Here is a 21112-nt window from a genome sequence, read left to right on the forward strand (position 1 = left end):
GCTTTTCTATATTATATGCTTTGCAACTTGACGACATATACTGTACTATGCTTTTGATCTCATTCGTTTTTTGAGCATCCACCAATGTAAGTTAATACTGACGGTGTTTTTATTGTCTGGTTTTCATCATAATGCTCTGGAACCACTGTTGCTTCAAGTCTATAAAAGTGCTGAGTGCTGGTCATCATTGCTCTAAAACATTCTTCTGTTTCCTTACTGTACTCCAGCAACCTTACTTACATTTCACAATGTACCACATCACAATTTCACTTGCATACTCTGGTTTTTTAATACTAATTCCCTACATCTGTAGTCCATTTTCTTCTTTTATAAGACTTTCATATACGGTATTCTTGCCAACTCTCCAATAACTGGTCAGAAACTTTTAACAAACTGCTTGCTATTCCGGCTGGATCTTGGGTCTTAGCATTTCTCATCTACACCAGGGAACTCTTAACCTTCACAAACATCCTCCAATTCTTATTCATTTTCCTGTTCCTGTATATTTGCCCAATCCTGCAACCACTGTTGCATTATTTCTCTCTTCAGCTATTTCTCCATTCCATCTTTTATATACTTTGCCAATTTAATGTTTTTCAGTCTTTTTCATTCTCTTTGTTATCTTGCACATTTCCTTTCATCAATCTGATTCTGCTATGCCAAGAATGATTCTATTCTTCCATCTTCCTCTTTGACCTTGACACCTTTATCATCAACTTCCCCTTCATCTATCTGCAAGATACATTACAGTATTCTCTTACCTTACTGTGCACTATGTTTTTCTTTATTTAGTCCTTCCTAGATGTCACACCACATGCTTCTGCTGACTTTTGAATGTCCTACAATGGTTTTCTCCTTTAACTTTTTACATCTATACTTAATGAGAATTTCCATTAATGCTTCTTGAGTTATTTCCAAAGTTTTTATTTCTGTATTCCTATTCTTCTGACTACCTCTCTCTTCCTTTGCTTCTGAGTGCAAGAATACATTTACAGTTTTATGTAATTTACAAAAATTACCTGTTGTTACAATATAGCCGAAGCTACTAATATTCCTGTGTTACAAATTACTTTACTGAGCCCATTTAATCACATCTCTAAACTCTTATAGTCTAACCCAACAGATTTGTTCTTATATAAGAGCAAGGTAAAGTTAAAGAAGTTGGACAGCTAAGTATGAAAAGACCAAATGAAATAGATAAAAGCAAGGATAAAAAGAATGTAGTAGGGGACAAAGGGACATTATAAAGACCCTTCAATACCATCTAGCATGCCAGACAGTGTAAACTGCAAGTGGCAAAACCTCTAATGAGACAATATAATAAAGCTTTGCTAGAAATAGTCTTCCTGTCATTGAGCTTAACAGGGTACTGTACTGTACCCGAATGATCCCTATAAGAACGTTAGGGTAATGGTTTTTCTCCAGCTGCAACTAGCTTTCCAAGCAATAAACACTTTTGCCCTGAGAGAGAGAGAGAGAGAGAGAGAGAGAGAGAGAGAGAGAGAGAGAGAGAGAGAGAGAGAGAGATAGTGTTACAAAATAAAATAATTTATTGAGAGAGAGAGAGAGAGAGAGAGAGAGAGAGAGAGAGAGAGAGAGAGAGAGAGAGAGAGAGAGATACACACTTGCGCAAACATCTGAGTACATGTAATTCAATTTATAGTGTGCAAATATGATATACAATACTAATAAGTTTACATTTTTACCACTTATCTTAATCAATTAAAAGTGATTGCCCAGCTTCTCCATTTTCTCTTACTCTTGGATCACTTGGTGTAAATACTGCACTCCCAGATGGAGTAAGTTCTATGCTATCTTCCTCTTCATGTTGACTAGCTAATTGATATCCAATTGGTACACCTAGAGTCTTACTACGTTGTGCAGTATATAAAATACACATTGATAAAAATAAAAAGAATAGAGAGTTACCACTAATAAAAATTAAAATATATGCATAAAGATGCGAGCTCCCAATGACATGAGTTAAAGCGAGGTGAGTAATGGAGTTCCCAAATGAGGCCAGAATTATCATAAGTGCACACATGCGATGAGTAACTCTCATGTACTGAGCCATCCAAAGCAAGCTAGTAGGTAAAATTGGAGCTAATCCTAAGGCCATAAAAATGATCCCTCCCAGAGGAAATCCTCTTTACCAAAAGATCCTATGGTCATGAATATGGAGCCAATCACAGAGAAAATGATTGCTATAGTTAATAGTTTCCCAGGTTTTAGCCTCAAACAACCTGATAACATAATACACAAAAAGCGAACCAGACACACTAGACCCCAAAACAAAGCCTGGCCATCTAACCCAGATTCTTTAATGACATCCAGTCCAGTGTTTGTTGTTGATGAAGCTAAGAGATGATGAACTGCTCCTTGCAATGATTCAGCCATAAACATGAATACAGAAAATATGACTACAAACAATATCATTCTTCCTCTGTGATATTCATCATTATTTCCATCCTCTTGTTTTGATCTTGGCTCTCTGGGATTATGACACAAGATAACTACAGATATAAGAGCATTAAGGATGATGAATATTCCAATACATATGTATGCTAAATGGACTTTAGTTACCCCATATTCTTTAAAATGTTGAGCCATATTATCTAAAAACTGGTTATTTTCATCACTACCATTACTGTATGTTCCTGGTTTAAGAAAATGTATTATGGACTGTCCGAGTGGATTTTTTGTTGAAACTGTGGTAGCTTCCATAGAAAGTGATGCTTCATCCTTGACAGGTTCCTTTAGATCTAATACCTCGGGTTCTGGTATGCTAGTATTATCATCAACTGGACTGTCATCAACATACATTTCATGATGAAAACTTACTTCAGATTCATTATCCAAGCCTAAATTCTCAGGATCTATGCTAACTGCAGCTTGGGTTTTATAATTTTCCTCATTAGAAGTAAAGTATTCTTTTTCTGTTCCATGCAATTCATCCTGGGGACCAGGCATTATCAGTTTTGGTACAGGAGTTACAGAAAATGACTGCCCAGTAATTATCTTAGGTGGTTTGGATGTTGTTGTGGTTGTTGTTGTTGATGATGGAGTGGTTACAAACACAGTTGTTGCAACAGTTGCAGCTGTGGATGTAGAGGATATTAAAGTGGAAGCTGGAGTAGTTATATTCACTGGAGATGGTTTGCTAGTAGAAGATATATTTTTTGTATATTAGAAGGTAAATGCTCTTGGGAAGGAGCTTTAACCTCCTCTAATGACAGCGTTTCAATAGTAGAAAGTGAAATTTTGGCAGTACTCATGGAAGGAGGACTCTGACTCGTTGAAATCTCCGTAATGCCATCAGTAACTGCAGCTTTACTAGTGTATGTTGCAGCTGTAGAAAGATTACCACTGTCAGCCCCATTCAAAGAATGGACAGTGGTACTTTCACTCTTATCAGGCTGCTTACCATCTTTACTCTCTGTATTTTTTTGGGGAGATTTTTGCCATCGTGATTCAAAATCCGGCTTCAAGTTATTTCCATTGGTGTATGAAGGTTTTTTCACTTCACTGGGTTTTTCAGTACTATTTGCTGCATGAGAGGTGTTCGATGGGGGTAATGAAGTTGTTGGTGAAACAACTTCACTTTGATTTCTATTAGAAAGCGTGATGGCTGTATCTGAAGGCACATTAGCTGATGGCTCAAAAGAAGAATGCTGAGTAGGGTAAGTGAGCTCTTTAATTTCCTCGGGAGTAAGGGAGCTGAAATTTAACGATTCAAAGTCTTTAGCCTCTCGTACATACCGTACTGCCTCTGAAGTTTGAGCTGTTAAATCATTTGGAACTACCGTCAAGTTGTGTAATTCTGCAGGATGCATCCCAACAAAGAATGGATGGATTACCAAGGGTGCTATGAATGCTCCTACAGCAAAACTGAAGTGCAGAGATTGTAGTGAAGCACCACCTTGTCGGCCCCACAGATCTAGGCATAAAACATTTCCACCTGAAAAACACATGATATACTTGTTACAAATAATGAAAAAGTAAGGTTAATTTCTATCCAAGAATGAAATACTGAAATCAAGCATTGGTTTTTGAGAGGAATAAGGTTTATATCAAGTACTATCAAACAAGGGACAAACATTTAAACTTCATTTTATATACAGTACACAAAATTTTGCATGAAGACAAAGAAGCCTGTTCATGTATCAAACATTACTATTTTTAAAATATGCAGTTAAAATATAAAATATGGGGGGTTTACTGTACAGATAATTCATCCTGATAAAAAACTGGAGCATAAGCCCTTTCAGGGCCTAAAACTCTTTTGGGAGCCTGTAAATCTCTATAAGATGGAACTTTGTCTTGGTCTCGGTTGCACCATCGGGAATGAGAACGAGAATCATGATGAAACAGTGAACATTGTGACAGGTCACGAGACCGGGAAGGATTCCTGTGACGTGAAGATCACTCATGGCCGCACAAACGAGAGTGTGTATCTTGATCACGGATGTGTGAACGGGAGCACTGTTCATAGGGGGGGTGAAGAACATGATTCTCCAGTATACTGTGCAGGACTGAGGTTACATGTAGTATGGTCACGGCCACGTGAACGGGAGTGCAGTCACAATCATGTACATGTCAGCAATCTTGTTAAGAGTCGCTCAATCATGGCCATGTGAACAGGAGCATGAATCACGGTCCAGTCCATGACAGTGGGAATGTTGGAACGGTGCCTTCCACAAGAATGTGGTCAGGAACGATGACGTGAAGATGGAGTATGGGGAAATTCGCACAATCTTGTAGGACTTCCAGTACGTGGGACATGAACGTGAGATGCTGGAGATCTCTGGGAGAGGGATCAATCGGTTTCGATTTCTTGATGGGGGGCTTGTCATTCTTCCTATGGACTTGACGAACACCTGGACCTGGAACAGCAGAAGAAACAGCGGAAACCTTCTGAGGAGAACAACCTGAAGGGTTGACAGTCCTCACATCATCAGCTGGTTGAGGAGCATCAGAAACAGTAGGAGGAACAAGTAAGCGTGCCTTTACAGTAGAACAGTTCTGAAAGGAAACTTGAGAGGAAGCAAGACCGACGAAGACTCATGAATGGGGGAGCTACTAAGTTTCTTTTCCTCCAACATCTGATAGGAATGGATGGAGCAGATGACAAAGATGAAAAGGAAGAAGATGAAGATGAAGATGAAGAAGAAGAAGAAGAAGGAGATCTACGTCTCTTTTTGGATGCCTTCACGTCTGACTGACTGAACTTCTTCCTGAAGAAACCTGACTCTATCGCAAACAGATTGGATGAGGGAGTCAGAAGGAGAAGACGTGGTAATTGATGGCATCGACACGGCTGACGTCATGGAGTAGGGAGCGGCAAGTGTCATTGACAGCTGAGAGGAGACTAAGGCGATTGAAGTTCTAGTCAAAGAGAGATGGGATGACGTCACTGAGACAGAGGTCTTGGAAACTGTCACGGTGGATGAAACTGGAGAGCGAGAAGCCAAACAGTGAGACAATAGGCCGGAAAGGGTTGGTATGCCTGGTAGGCCTAAGGAGTCCCAACACTCCATCATCTTCTGTGCGTTGCCTCCTGAAAACACAGTACGAGGGGAGCAGCCTCTACTATCTTGGGGGAGTTCCCCACAAGAGCTGGGGCATCCAAATCAATTACAAGATCTCTTGCACCCCAATCAAATCTTCTAAGACTGAAGCATTGGAAGAATGAGAGGAAGTAAAATCTTCATGGGAAGAAGAAGCAGCGAGAAAACTTCAGAAAATAAGAGCAAGAACGAGAAGGGAATGAAGTTGATACCACCATGAGGAAGCAGACCCTTCCCAAGAAAGTGGCATAGACTTCCTTCTATATCTCTTCTTATCAAAATTTTTCCACTGCTCAGGAGGCCAATCAGCATAATCAGCGCATGGGTTACTTATGCTGCAATTGTGAGACCTACATCTGGTACAAGTGGAATGAAGGTCTTTCACAAAGGAAGGCAGGAATCATGAGCAAGGATTACCATCAACCCTAGGACAGGACATTTCCTCTGGGATTTGGTGGGTGAAGTAGGGTTGTGGGTTTGCAAACTAAAGCAGAAACACACAAGATACTGTACACAAAATCACACAAATCACACACAAAAAAAAAAAAAGATAAAACCCGGATCCAAGGGCATAAGCGGGCGGGAAGAGGGCAACAACCGGCTCTGAGGAGAGAGGTCAACAACATGACCTCCTACAAAGGCGGTCAGAGAAAAACTGATGCGATGCTTCTGAGATGGGATATGGGAGGTCGACTCCTCTTCCCTCACACCACCCTCTTGGTCCTCTCCCGATGCCACCAACTCCTTGTAACTTTTTTTAACCAGACTCCAGCTGGCACTAGAGAATTTTTCCCTTATGTTAGGACCAAAGGTTTGTTCTGTTTAAGAAAAAACAAGGGCATACCATGAAGGGAAACTTAAAAACAAGACTCTCAAAGGCTGAATTCTGGTCTTGGTCTAATTTGGTTAAACCACTGAAGAAATGTAGCCTACTGTATTTGTAAATAATATGTATTTTATATAACCAGAAATGTAGTTAGGATTACTCACCTGTGAACAGAAAACCTAGGCCAACACCTAAAGCAGCAGTGGTTGTGAATGTCCACCAAAGAGCTGTTGGTACAGTGAAAGGCAACACTGTAACTGACACTGCCACCCAAACAAGGCTCACAAACATCAAAAACTGACGGTTGTATATGTCGAACAAGAGAGAGCCTGAAATATAATCATATTACGCCTTTTCAATTGTCATCAATGTACAGAATTTCACAAAATACAAAATACTACATTTTAAATACTTGATACCTAATGTTTCCCCAAGTATTGCATATGGTAAATAATAAAAAAAAAAAACATGTATCACTGCATTAACAGGAATGTTCTTATCCAAAAAACAAAATAAAATTAAAATGCCAATTCTCACAGTACTGTAAACTACAAAAAATAGACCCCTGGTCAGAACCACTTCCCTAGTAATAAAAAGTCTGATAATTATTCTTTAAATTGTTTCTTCCACTCCCACATTTTCTAACCTTGTTTTCCTCTGAGACTAACCTAGCTTGATTGGGCCTACACAAAGGTTTTTGTATAAAGATTTAATAGGAAACAAAATTTTAAATACTATTCAAGTTCCATACAAACAAACCACTTACTTGTGATTTTACTTATATCTAACTGTCCAGTTAAAGTTAAAGAAATCTAGCACATATTTGTTGGCGATACATAATATCACATTCCACCTAGGGGAGGCATCAGTTTCACTTTGAAATTCTCAATTCTGGTCTATCAACTCTATGTAGACATAACATGGGTCCTGTGTATTCACATCCACCTTGTACACAACATGACCACCACCTGGAAAAATCTCCAGTACTGGTCTTAATATTTGGGCAATGCTTTCTCAGCAGTTTCTTCCTTGGTGATAAAAAGTTATCAGAGCATACCAAAATCTTCCTCCTCACTTATTCTCACCACTGTTTTGGCTACCTGATCAATTATTTTCACACCAATGGTATTTACACTTTCCATAAGACTACTTACCTGTCACTGTATTTTTACTAGAAGCTTCACGGTATAATGTGTTTCCATCCTCATCTCTGTCATCCAAGTAAACAAAACTACATTTTCTTCAAAGGATTAACTAACCAAATGCAAAAAATTGGGCTAATAGTCAGGAAACTTTTTTTTTTTGTAAGTATTGTTAGCTACGTCTAGATAAGGGAGAACCCACGTCCCTACCTTTTGAATCAACTCCCAAGAGCTTTGGTTTTTCCTTCCCAAGGGATCCAATGCAAATTCTTACCACTGTCATTTCATATCTATGGCAGCAACTACTGAAAACATTAGTCTCTATGCATATTAGCTGAACCTAAATTACTACATTTACCTTCCTCTATGAAGCCAGCAAGTGCTACTTGCAAATAAATAAAACCATGGCGTTTCACAGCCACAATTCCGTTAACACATTTCTTATCCTAGATGCTTCAAAGAACAACTCACTGGCTTCAGTTCAACCAGTTAACTTACCTAACATTCCTCCAAGCAGCATACCAATTGAGCGAGCAGTAAAAATATGAAATGCAGTATCTACTTCAACTCCCATCCCAACTTCCAATCTTATGAGTGGGCTTCCACTGACAGAAACACAGAGACCCTGAAAGTAATGAAAAATATAAACTCATTTAACAGTTCTTGTTCAAGAAAGCCATGACACTCCATTTCTCCATTTGGGCAAATAAACGCAGAGTCTAATAATTTCTTACGCAGAGTCTAATCATTTCTTAACGTGAAAAAATGGGGATTAGAACATGTAATCACAGTAAAGTACCTGACTCACAATCTGCTAAAGACAAAGCTAGAGCTGAAGTCACAGGGCTAATTTATTTTTTTTTTTTTATCATGCCTTAACACCAATAAAGGCATAAAAAGTGTTTTGCAACTTGGACACTGAAGGAAAATTTTTCCTAGAACATTACAATATTACTCTCCTACTAAGGGATTCAGAGCCGATGAAACACGGTTGTTTGGCAACAACTTTTTACCAAAGCATCGGATAAAGGTGAAAGTTGGCAAATGTATATTTTATAACCCTACTTAATTTTTGTAAGTATTATTTAGTACCTAAGTTCGATAGTTCTGATATTTAAAGAGTAAAATGAAGCTGCCAATCCCAGAACCGAGAAAATCACAGACAAGGATCCTAAAACAATATGACATCATGAGGCTCCGCCCATCCACCAGGTAGGTGGTGAATGGATATACTTACGGTCTAGACTTCAACAAATTCGATAATGGCCAGCAGCATATGGAATTGTCCCCAAGGTTGCAAGACTGTATTTGTGCTACAGCTTGCCACTTTGTATACAAGCGAGAAGACCCGTGGCAAGATTTACTATAGCATGAATAGGTAATTATTTCTATAGTGGATAATAGTTATTTGGCCACCCCAGAAATGTGGGCAGGAGCTGTTGTTAGACAATCCTGACCTCTTCCTCGAGAGAGATGATGAAGACATTTTTTAAACAAATTATGTACAGTATAGTGTTAGATCTTTTATTTGTATATCTAAAACATATTTATTAAAATACATTGATTATAACAATATGTTCCTCATTCAAACTGATTCCAATATATTCTCCTTTCCATGCATATCAATGTAAATTGCATTACATTTGATTGATATTAAATAGGTAAATAATAGCTTGCCCCTCAAAATCTTGACTCCTACCATTCAGGGGCGTCATTTCAGATTTTTGATGGGGGGGCGAAGGCAGTTTGGCGAGCGAAGCGAGCCTAATCACCTGGAGTTTTTTTGATTTTGAGCTATTTTATAGGTTTTTTGAAGCACATAAGATATATAGATAGACAGATATAACTTAATGTGATGACACATCTGAATTTTGGTAGGAATAATGGAAAACAAGCTGCTGTTACTTCTTGGGGCTTGGTGGGGTGAGGGGCAAGTTGAGGCTGGGGGCAACTTGAGTCTTGGGGGGAGTTGCCCCCACCGAGACCCCGTCCTAAATGACGCCCCTGCTACCATTACCTTTAATCTGTAGTGAGAAGGCTATGCGAGCGCTGTTTAGGGTACTGTATGATATAAATAAAAAAAGACAAAGAAAACTAGCAATGGGTTACATTAACTGAAATAAAACAATGGCGTTGACCTTAACACCTCTAACAATTGAAGGACATGAATTCTACTTCTAGTGACCACTCCTCACTTCCTGCAAATAGAAGGCTATAGTGTCAAAACCTAAGGTAAAACAAAACGGATTGTCTTTTTGTATTCCCGCCCTGAATAGATGTAGATCTAACAAATGAACTACAGACTGGTTCATTATGTGGATGAATTACATACACTGAATTATTTTTAAAGTAGGAACAATACGAATATCAAGAAAATGGAAGAATTCCAAGCTAACAACTTAGTCCCGACAACTGCTATGGAAGTCGCGATGAAAACTCCACAAAATAATAATAATAAATAATAATAATAATAATAATAATAATAATAATAATAATAATAAAATCATTGAGAATATTCACCATCATTGATATTGCTGAAAACTAGGATGGGTACTAATATCAATTAGTGAATATGTCATCAGCAAGTGGGCAAAGCCATAGTGAAGAGACGTTTTCCCCATATGTAAACTTCTCTTCACTGTGGGTGGAGCCTCATGACATCATAGGTTAACGTCATTATTGTGTTCAAAACCCTTACCTGCGATTTTGATGGCTCTGGCATGGGATACACACTTTTACTCTGATAAGTACCAGACTATTGAACTAGGTACTAAATGATACTAGCAAAAATTAGGTAGGGTTATAAAATATTATCTTCCCAACTTTCACCATTATCTGATGCTTTGATGATAAGGTATTGCCAAAAAACCATGCTTCATCGGCTCTGAATCCCTTAGTAGTATGTGTTCCACCAATTCCTCCTTAGTTTGATGAACTATCATAACTCATTTTTTCCTCATTCTGAGAGAATAGCCTTCCAAGATTTCGATACTATTCAGAGCTTCTAATTAGCTCATCTTTTAAGAAAATTTTTTTTGGAAGATCTAACAACACAGACAGCTGAAATTTTTATATGCCATAGAATATAAAAACTAACACATTTTGAATGGAAAGCTCCAAAACTTAAAAAATTGGGATAAGCCAGTTCATCAAAACAGGGATGAATTGGGAAAATATTAGCCTTTTCCTTCATTTCCTCCTGTGCATGACATACACAGGAGACATTTTTTGGCTGAAAGATGACACAGGGACAACTGTAAGTTGTGCTACCAAAATTGGCTACTTAGGGTAAAATCTGGCAGCAAGATGAAAAAAGATGCTTGAAATTTCTATTTCAAAATTATACATGTACTTTACTTCACCGATATATATTATCTTCATTGTCAGCAAAATTACAAGTAAACTGTCTTCATAAGCTTCAACTATCAACAATCACTTACCAGTCCAATAAATGCTATACACAGAAACACTGTTCTAATAAACAGCATAAATGTTGGCAGAAAGCCAACTGTTGACTGCTGACGTGATCTAGGCATCTTTCCTCCTAAAAGACCTGCCTGATCAAAAACAATATCTTCTTCAAAGGGATCATTATCTTCTGTATGGTCTGCCATGGTATCTAATCGCTTGAACTGACGATAAATTGTGAAGATGGTATGTGACCTAAGTTTCCAAATTACAGGTCTCTGTAAATGATGACAAATCACAGGCAGTTAGAATTCCTTCTCTCAGTAACTGAATTACAATAAATGAAGTAACTTAACAGTAAGCCTCTTCATGTTCAATCGTCATTTATATAAAAAACAATAGCCTTCAGATTCTTTGGTTCCAAATGTGAGTCTCCATAAACATTTAGCAAAATATGAAGATATTCATTCATATAATCTTACACTGTTCCACTCATACCTATCTTGGCTGCACTCTCATTGACATCAAGGCCTTCCATTCTTGCACATCTCCCATGCCATCTGGCCAACACTTTCTTGGTCTCCTTCTCCTTCTTCCTCCCCAAACACTCACTGTCCATCTCTCCAAGCAACCTAAAAACACTGACCCATCATTTCATCAATGTTACAAACCTTTTCTTTGCATCTTTATCATCTCACCTTTTGAATCCACATTGCTATAACACTCTACACAACACAGAAAATTTACCTTCAAAGCTTCTACCCTTTTTCTCCCATTTGCAGTCAACATCCACACTTTACTTCCATAAAGAGTTAAGACAATCCTCTCATGCATCCTAGTTTTATTGCCACAGTCACTCCTCTTCCCTTCTGAACCTTTCGCTGAGCTCCTGCTACCTCCTCTGTCCACTTAGCCTGTATTTCCCCACTTCATTCATCCTACTATGATTAACTTTACTCCCAAACACCTATACTGTATAAAGCACTTACTGTACTTCTACTGTATTCTAATATTCATGACATCTACAGTAAACCCCCGTACTCGTGTTCTCACGATTCGCGGACTCACGTATTCACGTATTTCTCTGTGGCACGTATTCACCCATTATTCTTGGAAAATTCGTCCATTCGCAGTTTTTTTCACAGAGAAATATTCACTAATTACTGTATTTTCATATAATTTTCATGACTAAATGCACTTTTTGTGATAAAACTATTAAAATACTCAGGTATAAGCATTTTTAGAGGGTTTTTCTTGTGTTTAAACTATCAAAATAGGCAGTTCTAAGTGTTTTTAGAGGGGTTTTAAGTATTCGCGGAATTTATCTATTCGCGGGGGGGGTGCGGTACGCATCCCCCCGAATACAGGGGGTTTACTGTACAGTACTATAATATTCTTTTTTGAGACTCATTTTCCAATTTCTACTCTTAAAATCCCTTCCAAACTCTGCAGCTTCTCTTCACTATCTACTACCACTGTGTTACATTTATATATTAACCACTCCAAACTCTATTCTTTTCTTACCCAACAAACTTCCCCCTAAATTTTCTATCTCTTCACTGACTTCTTTCGTCCTCTTATGAAAAAATTAAACCATGGTAACAATATGCCATAGTCTGAGATCCAGTTTTGCATCACACCCTTCCATAAACATAGTCTATATCCCTAAAAACTTGTACCAACTCTGAACATATTACCTTGTACAGTCTACCCCATATATTCTTAACACCCTCGACATCATTTGTCTCTTATTTCTACTGTAAGCTTTACATAGTTCTCTATCTACTGTACTTATCACTCGAATAATAAATAGAAAATCACTCGAATAATAAATAAAAAACATTTAATCTACATGGCATCTTACCTCCACTGCTTTTTCTCTAAAAATCTTTCTGTTTTCTGCCTTACTCCAGTCAGTACCAAACAACAGTGCTGTATATACAGTATATGTTTAAAAGTCTACTAGAGGAACAACATACTTCAAAATATTGAAAACAGTTAACAATTTGATGGAAGTGCTAACACTGGTACACATGTAAAATGATACACAGTAGAGGCCACATATAGCTTATTCCTTGTCTCAGAATTACAAATTTGGTGTCTTCACATATGTTTCTGAAGTTACTCTACATGATAAAATACTTTAGACTGCCTACATTATTTAAATGGAAACCAGTTTCCAATATAGCCAGCAAAAAAAGATGACCAAAGACAAATACAGTACAATGGATATACAGTCTTATAATTACAAATACTGAATAATGTTTCCATTTTTGTTTAAGGCTTCCTACACTGAGTACTTGGTAACTACTTTCCAATAAGGCCATGAAAGTTGATTGTAAGGTCATATACTACCTGTCCATTGACACAGAATTATAATTGTAGTGTCTAAATTTATGTTCTTGAGGTTTCTCACAACATAAATACTTTAAGCATCCTAAATTTGGTGTCTGACATACATTATTAAATATGGTCAATTTAAGAGATCTGGACTGAAGGATGGGACAAATGAATGGGAAAAGGGAGACTGGACTGGAATAAGGTGTATATTTATTCAGGAGGAGCAGATGGAGCTAAGAGAGGATCTTAATGTCAACTGCAGAAAAGGCATGGACAGACTGGAGAGCACCGACAGGTAGATTACTGTTGGCAAATCTCAATAAAAAAACAAATGAACTCTATGAAGAAATATAAGATGAACTTTTTACAGAATGGAGAAAGTTACAAAAGAAATATCAATAAGATAAGGGAATCACTTTGGTGATATAAAAGCAAAAGTTGGTAAGAACAATGAAGGAAAGGAAATTTTAAAGGGAAGGAAGGCCTAAGGGAGACTGCATGTAAAAATAGAGGGCAAATTAGTACTGAAAATAATTTAGCAATAATTAGAGGTCTCTTTTCTAACAAAAGGGCAGTTCAACACAGTACTGTATTAATTTTAAATTTAACATGAAAATATATAAATAAAACCCATGAATCTGAATCTCACTTTGAATGCTGAATGATGTTGTTTGAAGAATTCAGCTCAGCGTTGCAAATTCTAGGTATGGTCTAAGTATGGTCAAAGGAGTTCTCTCACCAGCGAGCATAGCAGCTGCAAAAGGCCAAGAACAAAGCATTAGAGACACGCCTCTGGCTGCTCAAACATCTCACTTGTGTTCAACTATACACCCAACTTATATAGCTCAGCTCCCAGTTTCACAAGCCTGAATTGCTGAACTATATGCTGCTATTAACCCCACGTCTTGTGTTCAAAATGCACCTGTTGCTATTGCATCTACCTATTCTACTAGGAGATTCTCCCTAGATTTGAAAGATGATATCCCTGACTATGTTCCTAACTCTTAAGGGAAATTTTAAATCCCTTTGTCAACCTAGTGTCTTTGAAAATCTACTACTTCATGCTCCAAATGCCATATATCAGTACAAAAGAGTTTGCTCAACTTCACCAAGTGATACTGTGGTGCCAATAACTCTTGATACAAAGCCTCCTTTTGGCACTTCTCAGAAAGCCTCTGATGTATAACCCATGACACACAAGGCTGAATGTAAACGTGGGTGAAATTTGAGTTATGAGTAATAGGGAAAAGCGGTTTTCAACTCCCAGCAGAATAAGACTTAGTTAAGTGAGGTTTTGGCAGCATGGGCATTGCAAATACAGAGGAACCACCTATGAGTTTTGACTCCCCGCTATTTTAAAAGATGTTAAGGACCAGATGGCAGGCCAGATTTGAGTCTGGCTGAAACAAACCTATGGTAAGCTCCAGATTTTCCCCCTACCAAGTGGTAAAGCTTATGGTATTATAAGTGAGCTGCTTCACTTAACTAGACTACCTTTCCCTTGGAATAAAGCACTTGGGAGAGATGTAGTGCTGCCTCTTTCTCCTTCATACACTTATTTGAGCAAATAAATTAGCTAGGGTTAAGAGGTTAGTTACTTTTCTAGGCCATGCTTCCACTATGAACATAAAAATGCTGATGTACCCTCTTTCCAACAATCTTAAAGAGGAGAGATGCTCTTTTCCTATTATTCTGAGAGCCTCCAGACATTGACATACTGCTGAACTTGCCCTTGTTTCCTGCAATTAGCACCAAGGAGATAATGAAGGCTCAATACAATTGCAATAAGGGCATGGCCAACAAGACTTTTGAAGGTCTCCTGCATTCCCTCATAATAAAGGCAGATGTCCAAAATTGTTATTTACTTTTAATGTGTCAATTTGAACAAAATTTCTTTATACAACTTCTGTAGGAAATGGTTACCAAGATAATGGTAGCCTATGATGCACCAATTATAATAATGCAAGCAAGTAAAAACATAGGCCCTTTGCATTCATAAAATACTGCATTAGCCTATACTCAGCTTGAAAGGAAAGTCCACACTGCCATTTAATACTGAGCTGTATCTAGTTAATGTGCTTCCATGAATGTAACTTTTGCAAAATTACGATCTTCAACTGCAACTGAATATCCACATAAAAAAAAACACATTTTCGACACATTAAACACAATTACTAAAATGCCATAAAGGTAAGCAGATTGAAAGGTTTAATATTTCTTTACCGTAATTTGCAGCAGAATGTAGAATTTTACAAGTTACGGTATTTGCAAATTATAAAAACACAGAATGCTTATTCCCATTGTTGCTTCTATCAATAAATGTGAATTTACGAGCATATATTCTAACCTACATTTCCTTAACCTTACCTACTCTGACCTAGGGCAGTACATCCTACTTGACTGAGGGCGTGACCCCATAACCCAGCTTCAGATGAAGTCTCCTACCACACTAATGGTAAAGTATTTATCAGAAAGATGGACATACAACATCACAATATACCAAAGACCACCTATAAATATCATTACATTAATAAATTTGTGTACACAAATCAATAAAGTCAAAATTATATGCATGATGTTAATATCTCAAACTGTTTATTTCCAGCTGTAGTTAGAGAAAAATTAATGAAAATTTATCATATTAAGTAAAGTGGAAATACGGACCTAACATCAGTAATAAGCGAGCCTTTGGGGAATAGTACCGAAATAACATGCATACGAAAGGCTAACATAGTCTGGCCCACTCTCACTAGTTTCCCGGTCACGTGGGAAAACAAGCTGCCATACTTAAAAAATGAATTTAATACTAAACAGCGGCATTGTTCGTAAAACATACGTTAACCCTATAACAATGAGTGTCCGATACATTAATTTCATGAATGTTAACAGTTAGTCTAAGTAGGTTAGGGCTGAACGTGTTACCTATCCCTTGTAGCCCAGGCTAGCCTACATTTGTTACAGCTACATTGTGGATACAGCTTGAATTAATAGCCAACAAACTTGTTGAATAATCTTACCTTCTACTTTACAACTGTTAAAAGCCGATGAATATTCACAGCAACCTTTCAATATCTCCTCAATAAAAAGTCTTGCGTCGTGTTGACATAGAACCTGTCACTTTGTTTGTCGTCTGCTCGATGACGTTCTTCTACCAATGTAATAAAAGTTACTAGAGTGGGATTACCTAGATCTTCTTCATTATTTCCTACTTTGCATTTGATGTGAAACTATTTCTTTTTTTTACCTCACTCATAGTTTTAAAATAGCTCAATTGGTTTTAAAATAATTGATTTAAAATGAGATTTGATACAAACGGTTAGCTATTTTCGAATCTTAAAGCAACTTATCGTTAGTCAACTGTCAACTCACTGATAAGACTCTCGACTGAACTGTAGCCAAAAATGTTGGGCGTGTTGCGAAACCAGAGGGATAAATCATTACAGCACCTGAGGGGAGTTGTTCGTGTATGCATACATAAACCAGAATTAACAGAAGCATTATTAAATCACAGCTTGGCAATTGATAAGTGATTACAATTAAGACCTAACATAGACAGATGATTTGATAGGTCTATCATATAGAATAAATGAGGGAATGTCGATTCCAGTGACTTTAATGTAACACTTCGAATATTTGAAGCATTTACAATTAATCACCCCATTCTTTATTCAGTCTGTCAGATGGACCCATTCTATTTGCCAGTTATACTGCATAGATTTTTTTCTGGAATATCTAGCTCTCTGTCATAATTTATCTATTGGGATTTTTTTAATACTTTTGAACAGATGTGTTTTTATTTAGTTTGAATATCCCTAATTTTATCATCTTTTAGTTCCCAGTGTAACAATGAATGATTTAGGTGTTACGTACTCCTGAGTTCATTTCCAATAGCTTTGTCGTTCCTGGTTCCATTCAACCATGCTACAACGTTTAAGTAATAACTACATTTTCACTTATATGTTGTTCATATTCTTTATTGTGATGTACGTCCAGACATGTTTTACATACAATTTTGGCTTTATTAAAAACCAGTCGAGTAGAATTAGGGCGTGTCTCTTATTCGTTATCAGTTTAAGTACCTCGTTATCTAAGCCTAGTAGTCTAAATATCATAGGTAAATGACTTGTTAAGTACTGTAGAAATAAAAGTAACTGCTAACAGTTTATGCTTGTGCATAATTATGCACAAGTATCCTGTGACATTTCTGGGTATGCCTACTTTTTAATCCTGTTTAGTTGTGCCTTTTCCAGATAAACTAACGCTTCTAACCCTTGCCCGGAAGAATTCTCTTATTTACTTTTAATATAGTTCTGCGCAGTTATACTCTTATACTCTTGTTTTGAAGGAAACCCCGTGCGTCTACCTCCCCTTTCCCCTTAGGTTTTCAGCTTTCTATCGTACTGACGCTTCCATGGAATGCTCCATCGGCTTTTTCAATTTGTTAATTACCTGTCAACCTTTGGACAATCTGTATTTTTGTCATTTCTGCTTTGGCCCTCTGTTGACGGTGCGAAGCTCATTTACTCTCTCTGTTCTCATTTGCTTTCTTATCAGATCATGAGTTGTATGCGTTCTAGGCAACAGGAAAGTCGAGTTTCTGAAGAATGTGTTATTTCCGCTTCTTGTTGTGGGTATAGCGAAGGTTATTGGCATTTATTAGATGACACGTTTTCCTTTGCCATGTACGCTATTAAATGAGTGTCGAAGCAGGTAAAGCACGTCACTTTTGAGTGCTACTGGTTTTTGAAAAAAATATTAGGCGTCTCATAAGGAAGAACATAGGAAAGTATTTTGTTTATTACTTTATTTTTCAAGTGTCTTACTCCTTGTTGGTTTCAACACATGGCGGACATATAACGAGAAGGCAGACCCAGGCTTAGCATTTGATGGTTGTAATTTGCCCAATATTGTTATACTGAAGCTTAGCTGTTGACGTGTCACTTTCCCATTCATGTCCTTTGCCCACTGGTTCAAAGTTCTGTAGTTCATTCCAGAACTTTTATTTTTACCTAATTCAGTTTCGGAGTGGTCCGTCATTTTGTAAACTACTGGTGATGTTGATGAGATCCAGTACATTCGGACAAAGATAGTGGAAATAGCGAGTAGATGCATTTTATTGTTACGGCCTCTGATCGATCGAGATCAGACCTTCCCTGTGTAAAGGTAACCGTTTGCTTTCTTGATTCAGAATGGTTAAAGTCACTTTGCCATTATTTTCTTCTCCACTTCTCCCATCAATCAGTGATTATCGAGACTTGCTTATCAGTGTTAATTTATTTCTTTTCTTCACCCTTTAGCCATGTGACCCGAGAATATGGTAACAAAATTTTGAAGATTTTTCCCCACGAGTCTTCATGGGTGTTTCTTTTAGTCTGCGCTACTCGGTTTTCTGTGAGCCCCATACTGAAATGGAATTTAGTTACCCTTGTTTCTTTCTCCAGGTTCGCGTGGAAGTCATATTCATTCTTCCCCACTTTCATTTTTTCCCTTGTGTTCGTTCCTCTTCTTTCCACTGAGAATTAGTCATATGGATACAAAGTACAGCCCGTTTGTTCAGACGTTATTAGAGCTAGCTGGCAACCCGTCTGAAGGTATTTTCTAGTTGCGCTGCGAGAAGCCATTGTAACAAATGCCCTTGCGACTTGGTGCTCTCCTAGCATTGGTTGCGTGTATATTTTGGTATAGATCTCTTTGTCTATTATCATCCCGGTAAAGTCTCTTTCCTCCCAGCTATATGGTCAACACATCCCCCACTTTCTCTCTTGCACTTGATAAGCCACTTGTTCATTAATAGATCTGCAGATTCATGTTACTTGTAGTCTGGGTTCCTCTTCCAGCTATATTGCAGTTTTCACAGTTCATTTATCTCATTGCTTATTCTGATTATTACTCATACGTTCCATGATTCGGTTATACTTACCATCACTTGCATGCTCCAAGCCTTGCACACTGGATAGGAATTGTTAGTGCATAAAACAGCGGAATAGCTTATCGCCCAAGCCCGGATAACAATACCTCAGCTATTTGAAGGATAGGTTATTACACGGGAAGGGTAGATGATTGCACTGATTTTTGGTTTATTTATCAGACCAGTATCTGAGTTATAAGGACATTCCAGACGTCACCATCAAATTCCTGCCTTGGTAGCAAAGCCTGCCACACAGTGTCATCAAAGGCCATAATCGACAGCTGGCCAAACTATCATTCACACCATAACTACAAAGAATCCAGTGAATTTTATTTCACGTGGAACTGCTTCACATTAAAGTAAGAAGCCAAATCTCTTTGAGAGGAAAACTAACTATCCAGTGCTTGTCCCGGGTAACTTTGACCTGCACCTGCCATTCCGCAGTAAAACAACTGAAGAAGAGATTGTATTTTGTTTACCAAATAACTGAAGCCAAGTGTGTCAAATTATTAATCTAATCATGAGATGGATTACTTTTTCCTTTGTGTAAGTATCCCCCGCCCCCGGTGCCATTTCCTTGTTGTGGTTTCGAGAATAGTAAAATCACTTTCTATGATTTTGGGAATTTCAACTAAATACACTAGTTTCATGTAGCCGCTTACTCTTGAGAATCTAATCGCTGATCAAGATTTTAGAGGAAATTTTCGTATATTTTAATCACTCAAAGGCGTGTTAATTATGATTTTTTTAGAGGTTTTACACACACACGTACATACATGCATACACACATATATTTGCACGTGTGTGTATTTTATTTATGTATGGGAGGGTATGTGGCTTAGAGTAAATATGGATTTTATGCAATGATCTGCTATGTCCCCTGATTTTATTTTTTAGCTATTTTTTAAAGGTGGCTTGTCGAAAGCTTGTGTGGATTGCTGAATGAATGTTTGCAAATGAGACCATATGAGTTCGAAACAGTCTAAGGATATTACAATGGAATTATAGGAAGTTAGCAAGAATAAGAAGGTCTTGAGGGTAAACTCGAACTGGAATGAAACAATGAATGCAAGGACAACTGAATGGTTGATCCGTGTAGTTATATGAAAGTAAATTTAGTGGATGATTGTAGGAGAAGAGAGACGAAATACTCTAAAGGCGGTGCATGAAAGGTCGCTGAAGCTCCACAAAAGGTATGTAAAAGAGAAGTGTCTAAGGACAACTGCAGGCAATTCCGAAGGATATACAAAATCCTTTTAACAGATTATTTCATTAACTCCCAGATGGATTAAGGAAACGTGTCCTCACCCAACAAAACACAGGTGTTATTCATCCCAGGAATTTCAGGCCAACCACGCAGCCGTTCCCACAAGCAAATAACCTTCTTTTTTCATTGTTCTGATAAGAACTCTAGAGTTTGCGGTGATATCGGATAGATAAAGAGTTACCACTTGCACTTCGTCTGAGTACTCGGTTAATATCGTCCTTGAATAATTATGTCTAATGCTCATTTTTCTCTTTCATCCTCTAGTTTAACTGATTCCACTTATCATCGTGTCAACATGGGCACGCGATGAGCTCACACATAATGTGTACAGTATGTTTTTTTTTTTTTTTTTGTCTTTGAGGGTTTAGTACCATTTTAATTTTCATTTTACAAGTTTCAGTGATTTTCGTCTAGAAGCTCTTAACTACCAAAGTATACTAGAATTTCTTTTCATCCTAGAATGAATTCTAAGAATACTCGAGCCAAAGTTTCTGTTTTAAACAAGAAAACATCTTTGCTATGAGTTCCAGAGAATTTAATAAATATTTGACTGATGCCAGTTGCTGGGGTTTCCTAGCAATTTATGCTGACCGAAAAAATGGTGAAAGAAAACACTTACCTTGTTATATCATTTAGCCAGGATCCAGAGATTCT

At 37.6% G+C, this 21112-nt stretch overlaps 1 protein-coding gene across 1 annotated transcript; it reads right to left on the reverse strand.

Moving 5' to 3' along the window:
- Positions 1-1577: 1577 nt before the first annotated feature.
- Positions 1578-16440, reverse strand: LOC136845834 (uncharacterized). Its single transcript, XM_067116228.1, is given in 8 exon segments — positions 1578-2133; positions 2136-3143; positions 3146-3958; positions 6558-6722; positions 8034-8160; positions 10976-11221; positions 13933-14037; positions 16301-16440. Coding segments are annotated over 6 exon segments (2706 nt in total). The 5' UTR covers positions 11150-11221; positions 13933-14037; positions 16301-16440; the 3' UTR covers positions 1578-1714.
- Between the last annotated feature and the right edge of the window lie 4672 nt (positions 16441-21112).

This window comes from Macrobrachium rosenbergii, chromosome 14, assembly GCF_040412425.1.
Source record: "Macrobrachium rosenbergii isolate ZJJX-2024 chromosome 14, ASM4041242v1, whole genome shotgun sequence".
Lineage (NCBI taxonomy): Eukaryota > Metazoa > Arthropoda > Malacostraca > Decapoda > Palaemonidae > Macrobrachium > Macrobrachium rosenbergii.